Below are 10,965 nucleotides of genomic sequence, written 5' to 3'. Positions count from 1 at the left end.
GGGGTATGTCGACAAAACTGTCTGCGTTCTTCGACTGCTTTATACATTTTCATTTTGGACCCATTTACATCCAGGGTGATTCTGTTTTTTTTTTTTTTGTTCTTTCACAATGATGCTGAAGAAATAGCCCACTTCCTCTGAAACACTTACAGGAACCAAAAAAAGAGGAAGAGGAAGGACAGGAGTAGACGGAGAGGTGATGGACACGACTGATGAGAACTGCAGTGCTGTCATCGGAGAGGACAGAGGTACGTTGATTTTAGAGCTCTTTCATTCGATTGGTTTAAGTGTTGTATTGAAATAAAGTTGTGAAGAGGTAGCCTACTTTAGTTTAAGGGCTAATTAAAGCCAGGCCTGGTTTTAGAACAAAATGATTTAGGGTGCATCTAAGATTAAAGGGGGTGCAGCTACAGTGACCGGCAAAAGCAATTAAAACTAGTGTAGGTGTTATGGGTCCCGCATGTGGTCACCAGGTCATGTGCACCTGTCATGACCATCAGATCATGGATGTAATGCACACAATAAGTAACTGTTGTCATTTGAAAGCCCTGATTACTTATTCTAAAAAATCTATCTTTTTTTTGTTGCATCCATTCAATTGAGGGTGCAGAAATTGAAAATTAAGGCGCAACGCTAACTTTTGCACCCTCGTAGAACCGGGCCTGAGTGAAGTTAATATTGTATGTACTGTTTGAAAGAAAATGTAATTTAATGTTTGATAACTCACTAGGTGCTGACAGCTAAGAAACAAAAGCTAATGTTAGCTTTCATCCTCTTCTTTGCTAAGCTGTTAGCTTCTCCACTTCAAGGTAAAAGTAGATAACCCATTTGGTACCAACAAATACGTGACGATAGCTTATATTAGCATTCAATCATTTCATAATATTACTATTATCTAACATTATTTTGAAGTAAAAAAAAAACAATAGATAACCCATAAAGTCCTGACATCCAAGTCACAAAAGCGTATGTTAGCTTTCAACCATTTCCTCACTAAGTTTACTACTAGCTAGCAAAATTTGAGGTAAAAAAACCAAAACAAAGAGTCAAGCAAAAGGTTCTAAATGAAATTGCTTATGTTATGCCTTAACCACCCGCTTGCTAAGAATACTGTTAGCTAGCAAATTTCAAGATACAAATACAAGTTCATAGTCCATTTGGTACTTAAAACTGAGTAAAAACAGCATTTGAAGTAGTCAGCTATCTTGCTAAGATTATGGTTAGCTAGCATATTTGAGGTCAAAATGCTCCAGCAACACTTGAAGTACGAAGATCAACTTTATTACCAAATTAGACTGACGCGTTTCGGCTTGTGGTCTTCATCATTAGCTAGCATATTTAAAAACCTATTTGATAACCTTTTAGGTACCCACAGCTAAGTTACATTAGCTACCATTTCTTTGCTAAGATAACTAGGTAGCTAATTTAAAATTTATAATTAAATAAATAAAAACATTAGGTACCAAGAGCTAAATAAATGTAGCATTTGTTACAAATTACTTCCTTGCTAAGACAACTGTTCAATAGCAAATTTGGAGGAAAAACAGTTGATAACCCATTGGGCACCGACAGGCTGGAAGTAGCACTGTAGCGTCCTATATGAGCGAGGCAAACGCCAGTGACAACTAACTTAAACAAGTTGCTCAGGAGGGCACCTTTGCTGACCACCAGATTGCTGATCTGTGGATCTTTACATCTGGGTTTGCGGTCAAATTAAAGTGTCATGATTTGGAGGTTTGAAGATGTGGTCACCTTACAGCAGCTTATGTTAGTGTTTAAGCACGTCCTTGCCAAGATTACTATTAGCTTGCTAGCATTAGAGTTAGCTGGGAATTATTTCCTCTCCTACCACAATGACTACAACCATGACACGATAATGTTGTCACAATTGTGTTTGAATGCTAACATTAGCTAACAGCTAAAGGCAACGTGCATTTGGTGAATGAAAAGAAGGTTTTAAGTTTGAAGTTTAAATCAAAAGACTGATTCGTTATATTTTTGTGTCTTTTGTCATTCAGATTTTCCAGTTCGGTGCACCGAGGAAATTCTTCTCCCCGTCTTCACGGATGAAAGTGTGCAGGTGGCCATGGACTCACAACATGCTCCAACCACCCAGGCCGTCCCTTCACCTGCTCTCCCAGAACTTAAACTGGTCCTGCTGGGTCGAAAAGGAACTGGAAAGAGCTCGGCAGGCAACACCATCCTGGGAGGAGTCGGAGGATTCGAGAGCGGGAAGCCGACGGAGGAGTGTGTGAAAAGGAAAGCGGACGTGGTGGGGAGGAAAGTCACAGTGGTGGACACTCCAGGATGGGAATGGTACTACCCTCTTAACAGCACCCCCAACTGGGTAAGGAGGGAAACTTTACGGAGTGTGTCACTCTGTCCTCCCGGCCCCCATGCTGTGCTTCTAGTGGTGCGAGCCTGTGCCTCTGTCACAGAGGACTACATCAGAGAGATAGAGGAGCACCTGGAGCCGCTGGGGAAAAGAGTTTGGGACCATACGATGTTACTCTTCACGAGGGGAGACGAATTAGGCCTGATGTCCATGGAGCAACGAATCCCGATGAGCGGACAGGCACTCCAGGGACTCCTCCAACAGTGCGGAAATAGATACCACGTTTTGGATAACCGGTGCAAAGGCGACGGGACGCAAGTTACAGAGCTGATAAGGAAGCTGGAGGTGATGGTGGAAAAGAAGGCCGGGAGCAGCCATTTAGAGATGGATAACACAGTTCTGTTGGGACTTGAGGCGGACGGGAAGAGGAGAGCGAGGGAGAGAAGGAAGAAACAGAGGCAGATGGAGGAGCAGGTGCAGAGAGGGACCATCAAAGCTGCTCTAATGAGTGAGTTATTCAGTCCAATCAAAGTGTCATATCACTCAAGATCAATTAAATACAAATCACAGAAAGACGTGAAAACAACCTGTTGGTTGAATATTTGTACATAAACATCTCACTGCTCTCATTGTCATTTTGAAGCAGCAGACAGCTAACATCCACTTGTACATTGCTAAACAACAGATTGGCTAAATTAGATATTAGATGATGAATAAAGTGGAGAATTAAACAGCCAAAAACGATGGTGTTATCTTTAGAAATTAGCAGAGAAACCAAAATGGAGTTAAAAGTAAAGTGAAGAGAGATCTGATTTGATTCAGGGTCATGGGTTGAAACCTAAAACATGCCGGGAGATGCACATTTTGCATCGCTAACCTGCCTGTTTAGCCAGTTTCTTGCATATCTGGACACATTTTACAGAAAATAAATAGAAGGCATTTTCTTTGTTGGTTAGCTTTGTTGTGTGTCTGTTGACTTGTTAGGATGATTTTCTTGCTATTAGAGGTTAAAAGTGGTTATATTTAGACCTGACATCAACTTCACCCATTTCATTTGCGAGGAATTTGGTAAAAACCAATAATATAATAACAATAATAGAAATCTGTACCTTTCTTTGTTCCAGGCGACGGTCTTCAGGGCTCTGAGCTGGACGCCCACCAGTCCTTCTCCAAGGCTCCTCGACGTTTACCCGAGGTCAGACTGGTTCTCCTGGGCGAGCGGGAAACAGGGAAGAGCTCTGCTGGGAACGCCATCCTGGGCAAAGTGGACATCTTCCAGGCAGGAGAGGTGTCGGAGGAGTGCAACCGTCAGCAGGCGGAGGTGGCCATGCGCTTGGTGACGGTGGTAGACACTCCAGGCTGGGAGGGAGGAATAGCCGGGGCCACGCCCGAGAGGGTGAAAAGGGAAATCATTAACAGTGTGGCCTTGTGTCCTCCGGGACCCCACGCACTGTTGTTGACTCTGAGGGTGGACACGTTGGTGAGATCGGGTCATGTTAAGGAACATCTGGAGCTTCTTGGTGAGGGCGTTTGGAGGCATATTATAATGTTGTTCACCCACGGGGATCAGCTTCGAGAAGGGGTGGACATCGAGCAGCACATCCAAGGAGGAGGCAGGGAACTCCAGTGGCTGCTGGAGAAGTGCAGGGGAAGGTACCACGTCATCAGCAGCTTAGATGGAGGAGGAAAAGGAGGCTCTGGTATGGTGGCAGATCTCCTGCAGAAGGTGGAAAAGATGGCCGCCATGAACAGGTGTGAGGCTTTCTCTGGTTTGGTTCAGGAGGTCAGGGATCTGAGCCGGCAAAGAAACGAAAAGTTCAATCAGCGGCTGAAAGAGATGGGAGATAAAATGCAGCGTCAGGACGCAGAGTTGAAAAACGTGCGAGACAGGGAGATGAAAAGCATCAGGTGGTTTTTTGACCGGAAGAAGAAGGGGAAATCACCTGGGAAAGCGGACATTCAAAAGGAGGAAGAAGAGGAGGATGAGGACAGGAGGGTTGGCGAAAGGCGGAACGATATCGGGGATCTAGAGGAAAGGATGCGATGGCTGACGGAGGACAAAGAAAGAGAAATTCAGGACCTGAGCGTAGAGAACGAAAGAATCCGGGTTGCACTGAACCAGATTAGAAAAGAAAGCGACACGGGGATGCTTAACCTAGAGCTAAGAGAGAGGGAGATTGAGGAGCTGCAAGAAAGACTTGAGGAGCAGCAAATAAAGCTTCTCAACCTGGAACGAGCTGGTGTTGAAAATGAACATGAGAGAAAGCAGAGGGAGGATGTCATCAAAGCAGAGAAACAAGAGTGGAAGAGGCAGGTGAAGAAATTGGAGGAAAGCGTAGAGCAACAGAAGGAAGAGAGAGCAGAGTGGATGGGAGAGGTCGAGTCTCTAAAAACAGAAATGGAAGCTATTAAAATACAGTATTATAACACTCTGGAGAGAAAAGCACAAGAAAAACTCAAAGACCTGGCAGAGTTAGAAGACAAACTGAAATCAGAGATGAACATAAGGCTGCTTGAAAAAGACAAAGAGCGGGAAAAACTGAGAAAGCAAGCCTCGGAGGAAAAGCAGAAATCCCTAGATGGCAAAGCAGAATATGAAAAACACATGCAGAGGAAAGCTGAAGAGATGAAATCACAACATGAGAAAGAGATGGATGGAAACATGCGTGAGAAAGAGAAAGAGATAGAGGTCGTGAAACTGCAGCTTCAGGAAGAGATGGCAAGGAGAATCAGCGAAATGGAAAGTAAGATGGAGAAAGTGAAAGATGAACACAAAGGAGACATCGACAAGAAAGTGAAAGACAACGCTGAAAATGTGGGAAGAGCCCAAAAGCAACATGAGAAAGAAATGAGGGACATGAGACAAGAGAAACAAAGAGAGATTGCAGAGATTAACGAGAGCTTTGGAAAGGAAAGAGAAGAACAAAAGAAGGCCAAAGGGAGAGAGATAGTAGAGTTGGAACAAAAGTATCTCGTCCAGTTAGAAGAAAAGGGAAAAGTTCATGAAAAAGAGAAGGAAAGGATCCATCTAGATCACAAAAAAGACCTGGAACAAAAGGTGCAAGAGAAAGACAACGAGGTGGATGTTTTAAAGCTGCAGCATCAGGAGGAAATGGAAAGACAAATGAATGAAATGGAAAGACAAATGGAGGGAATAAAAGCTAAACACAGGGAAGAAATAGATCAAATATTGAGAGAAAAGTCGGAAGTTGTAGAAAGTGTCAAAAAAGAGTACAGTGATCAAATAGGGGAGATCGAGCTTTTGAGACAAAGAGAGATAAAAGAGCTGAAAGAAGAGTTTGCAGAAGAAATCCAGAAACAAAAACAAGAAAAGCAAAGAGAGATGATGGATTTAGAGCTCAAGCATGCTGCTCAGATTCAAGAAAAGGTGCTAGAAAATGAAAAAGAGAAGGACGTGATGAATGAAAATCTCGAAAAACACATTTTGGAGACGATGCGCGAAAGAGACAGGCAAACTGAGGAGTTAAAACACAAACACGATGAGGAAATCAAAGAAATGAAGCAAGACAGTGAGAAGGAAAAAGAAAGGCTTGAAAGGAGTCTCAGGAAAGAAATGGAGCAAAGACTGGAGGTGAAAGAAGGAGACATAGAGGAGATGAAATCAAATCTTGAGGAAGTGGAGAAGAAACTGCAGCAAAAGGAGGAGAAAGAAACGCATCTTTTAAATAACAAGAAAGAGATGGAGCAGAGGCTGCAGGGAAGAGAAGAAGAAATCAAAATGATAAAGGAGCAGTTAAAGGAACTGGAGCAACAATTGTGTCAAACCAACGAGGAAAGGGAGAGAGATGATTTAAATCACAAGAACCAGATGGCGCAAAAACTTGAAGAAAAAGAGAGAATTGTAGAAAAATTGAAACAAGACATAACGAATATTGATGAAATTCTTCAAAGAAAAGAAGAAGAGAGAGGAGAAATTATCCTCAATCAGAAGAGAGAGGCGGAACAAAGACTGCAAGACAGAGAGCGAGAGATGGAGGAGATGAAACAACAGCTTCTAAACGACACGGACAGAAAAGTTAAGGAAAAGGAAACTGAGATCCAAAGACTTGAACAACAGGCCGACTCGAGGGAAACGGCTTGGAGGGAAGAGCAGAAGAAGAAGGACGAGAGCGACGAAAAGGAGATGAACAGACTCCTTGAGATCATCGATGTGAAAACAAACGAGATTGCACAAGCTCGGCGACTTCTTGGAGAGAGAGATGCAGAGTTTGATAAGACATGTGGGAACTACTTGAAAGAAATCCAAGAGCTGAAAGAAAGCAAGGAAAACCTCACCGCCGGTATGATCGAGATGCAACAGCGTCAAACAGAAGAGGAAAGTAAAAAGAACACCGAAACGACTGAGAGACTTAAAGAGAAAGACGACCAACTCGACCGGCTGGCACAGAAAGATCAAGAGAACGAGAAAGAGATCGTCCAGCTGAGGCTGACCATCGAGCAAACAAAGTCCGAGCTGAAGCAGCTCACCGGCAAGATGGAGAAAGAGATGACGAGCATGATTCAGAATTACGAAAAAGAGATCGCGAGACGGGAGGAGGAAAGTCGGCAAAGAGTTTCAGACGTCGCAGAGGAATTGGAGGAAAGTCGGAGGAAAGTTGACGAGCTGCAGGAACAAAATGAACGGATGAGAATAGAGACTGATAACCTCAAGTTAAAGTGTGAGGAGCAAAAGAAGGAGAATGAAAAAGTTAAAAAACATCTCAAGGAACATGAAGAGCAGGAAGATAACAGAAAAGATGAAATGGAAAGTATTCTTGCAGAGAGAAATTTAGAGGCCAGGGTGTTGAAGGAAGCAAATGACAAACTACAGGCACAGGTGGATGAAGCGGAAGGGAAATTGAAGGAAATGATTGAAAAACAAAGTGAATCCAGATTGAAAGACAATGAGATCGGAGAAGAGTTATTGCTGAAGGGAAAAGACGTAGAAGAAAGGGAGCAGGCTCTGATTGGAAACAAGGAGGAGCTGAGGAAAAGAGGAATTGAGATTGATGCAAAAGAGGAAGAGCTTGTTGAAAGAAAGGGAAAGTTGGAAAATAAGGAAGAAGAACTATGTAAATGGGAAGCACATTTACAAAGACAACAAAAAGATCATGAGGAAAAGGAAAAACTCGAGAGCAAGAGGGCGCAAAATATCCAGAAAAAGGAAAGGGAGCTAGACAGCTTGCTTAGCGCTCTGGAGGGCAAACAGATGGAGCTCAGCTCACACGGTCAGGATATTCAAAAGAAGGTAAAAGGACTGAAAGATCAAGGGAAAGAGCTCAAAGATAGGGAGTACTACTTGAGAAACGAGGAGCAGGAGTTGCTCAACTGGAAGTCCAAGTTGCACGTCCAAAACGAGCATGTAAACTCTACAACCCAGCAGTTGGATGAAATGGGGAAAGACTTGTCTACGCTGAAGGATGAACTTCAGAAAAAGGAGAAAAACGTGAAGGCTATGTTTGAGAAACTGAGAAAATGGGAGGAGAATCTGAAAGAACGAGAGGACGGCATTAATGAAAGACATTTAGAGAATAGAGTAGCTAAAGTTGATCGCTCAGAGTACAACTTGCTTTCAGTAGATAAACAGGTCAGTGAGAAGGGGGGGAAGGGAAGAGGAAGGGAGTCAGATAGGGGACAGGATTCAAGAGACTGGGAGGATGATAAGATAGAAACCGCAGCGTCATCTGCAAAGAGCAACAACTGTCACATTGAAACCTTGAAGGAGAAAGCCGAGGAAAAGGAAGAGATAAGAGGAGGAGAAGTCGGACAGAGGAAGAAACAAGGCAAAGACAACCTGGAGAGGACTTTGATCATTGAAGATTTACAGTTTGTATCTGCGAGTCAGGGTCAAAGCAGCTCAAACAACAAAGACTTTACAGGGTCAGATTTGAAGGTGATGGTCTTAGGAGAGTCCTGGTCCTCTCGCTCCCCATCTGGTGTCAGCATCCTGTTTGGAGAGGCGCCCAAACTGGACGGATCTTCCTTCAGAACATGGCAGGGTCAGAAAGCTGGGCGTCGTCTTGCCCTCGTAGAACCACTAGGTCTGAAGTGGCGAGACGGACCAGATTCAACCCACTCAGTTCAAAGGAAAAACATTTGTGACGGCATCTCTTGGTGTCACCCGGGACCTCACGTCGTCCTCCTGCTCATGCCGGCCTTCTTGACTTGCACACCCAAGTACAGGAGAGCGGTGGAGGAGCACATGAGCGTGCTTCGGGATGGAGTTTGGCGACACACGCTTGTGCTGTTCACATGTGGGGAATTCTTAGGAGAGAGCGCAGAGCAGCACATCCTGAGAAACGGAGAGCTATCGAAGCTCGTAGAACAATGCGGAGGCAGGTATCACGTGATTAGCAGCAAGATGAACAACTCTGCGATTGAGGGACTATTGGAGAAGATGGAGGGTATGTTAGACTCCAACAGCTGGGAGCAGTTGTAGAGCTGGGATTGATTGGACTATGAAATTGTCTTAGAAAATATGTTTTCAATCTTGTACTGTGAAAATGTGTAAATAAATGTGACCAGTCATTTATCCTGTAAAGATAATTTATTCACTGCAAGTCAAAGCACCAATACACCAAGGTACAGTTAATAAGAAATATAGTGCAACAGTTCGGGTTCTATTCAGAGGGTAACAAGATCAATCCAAGCAGCTGTAAGGTGCAAATAGAATAAAAATGTTTTGTCCAACAAAGGTGGAAATTTGCCTTAGGCCTTCAAATCTTTTTTAATTTGACTAAGTATTCTGACCTCGGTAGTTTTGGTACCGATATCCTAAAGTTATAGTACGAATGTTTAGTGCATTGATTCTGGGTTCAAACAGATAGACACAAGCCAAAGTTATGAGTTGAGAGGTCATGACTTGATAAAAGTGGCAGGAAATGCCTCCTGCTGCATTCATATAGGGTCACAAAATGAAGCTGAGGGACTTGACGCTGACTAAATGAATAGGAAGTAAAATTACTTTTCAAAACTGCATTGATGTGTTTTTAATATTTTTTCTTTTTTTTTTTGCTGCTTTGGGTCTTAAACCTGGAGAGGGAATCATTCAAAGGGGAAAGCTACTCCTGCAAGTAAAGGTCTAAATTACAGTTTTTTGTAAGGTTTCATAATCCCAAAAGATTGAGAACCACAGATTTAATGTTCAGCATTGCATTGCTCTTAGTACACCTATGTTTGAAATCTCAATCTGGAAAGAAACTATGTACAGTAAATGTCATATTTAACTGATGCAGCATAAAGCACAAAAAAATAAAAGCTATATTGTAGGCCTACTTGGAAAATGTTATTTTTCCACGTCTGAATTTAACATCCTGCTCGTTGAATGATAAATTTAAATCTTCATTACTGATTCATTGCCTGATTTTAAAGCAAACCTTAGCTGACCTGCACTGTGCGCATTCACCAGACTTTCACACTCTCTCCACAAGATGGGGACCTTGTGTCAGTGTACAGATCACTCATGAGCACCAAAGTAATCAGTGTTCAAAGTCCTCCATGACAAGGAGTTGATGGTGAAAGTATGGTGAAGCCAGTCAAATATTTTTCCTAACCATGTTTTTACTATTTTCTGTGTAAATGGCTACTTTTAAAAGGAAGAGTACACAAAGGCTGACTAGGCCTGTGCTCCATCTTGACTGGAGGCATTTCAGGAGAACCAAACCGTCTCGCAATTATAACCCCAGGGAGCCTCCCGCACGCTGAGAGGACTCCTGCTTTGACAAGTAAATTATGACTCTTGATGAGAGGAGTACGGCTTTCTCAGAATGCAATTTTTGACAGCCGGGGAAAATGCGGGTGGATACATACAACAACTCCCATCATCCTTTGAGCCAGATGCAACAGCCAAAAACACTTGTGTGCAATCATCAGGCTAAAAATTACGGAGTGTGAGTGCTGGTCGGTATCTAACATGGCAGCAATGTTTTTTTAATCTGCCCTTTCAGTGTGAGCTGCCTTTAGAGACGAGCTGAGAGGGTTTGTGTCAAGATGGATCCCTGCTTCTTTGATCATCTCTGCAGGGTGTGACTGTTTTCAAAGCGTCTGGAGCGAAAATAAGGGGGGAAAAAAAAGGTGCCAAATTGCAGTCGATTCAAAACATAATTTTCAGACGTTTTAGCATAATGTTTTAAAGATGTCAGGTATCCAACACAAACACCAAAATAGAACTCATTAGCAACACTCTTTTCATTTGAAATCCTTAGACTTATCTTTTTTCTTGGTTTATTGATTATGAGCTTCGATTGATAGCAGAGTGCATGATGGGTTTCTGCTAAATTCATAGACATGGTTTTAAGTGGTTTAGTTTGAAGGGTTTTAGTCTGTTTTAACCTAGAAAACATCATTAATATGCATGACAGACAGATGGATTTGAATTTCCTACAAATATTGTAAATCGTCTTTCTGCTTTAGTTTTAGTACCACTGTACCGCTAGCAGTAAATTAGCTCAGCTTAGCAATGTGACTGTGGCTGCATAATAATTAATAACACCTTAGCTAATGGAAACATTACAATTAGAATATTTATGTTAAATAGTAAGCACAACAGGTGCTGGTAGGCTGCTTACCTCACCACGGCTAGAGCCAGTCTAGCCGTTACCTCACCCGCGTTAAAGCTAAGCCAAGCAGCT

General features: G+C 42.8%; 1 protein-coding gene across 1 annotated transcript; it reads left to right on the top strand.

Annotated features, from left to right (window-relative positions):
* si:dkey-185m8.2 (trichohyalin) lies at positions 1-8,867 on the top strand. The gene is made up of 3 exons (XM_061031873.1): positions 1-248; positions 2,019-2,843; positions 3,460-8,867. The coding sequence occupies exons 1-3, from the start codon at positions 200-202 to the stop codon at positions 8,772-8,774; spliced, it is 6,189 nt and encodes a 2,062-aa protein (XP_060887856.1). The 5' UTR covers positions 1-199; the 3' UTR covers positions 8,775-8,867.
* Positions 8,868-10,965: the final 2,098 nt, after the last annotated feature.

Source organism: Labrus mixtus, chromosome 23, assembly GCF_963584025.1.
Source record: "Labrus mixtus chromosome 23, fLabMix1.1, whole genome shotgun sequence".
Classification (NCBI taxonomy): domain Eukaryota; kingdom Metazoa; phylum Chordata; class Actinopteri; order Labriformes; family Labridae; genus Labrus; species Labrus mixtus.
Note: the sequence above shows the minus strand (reverse complement) of the source record. Positions and strands in the feature narration are given on the sequence as shown.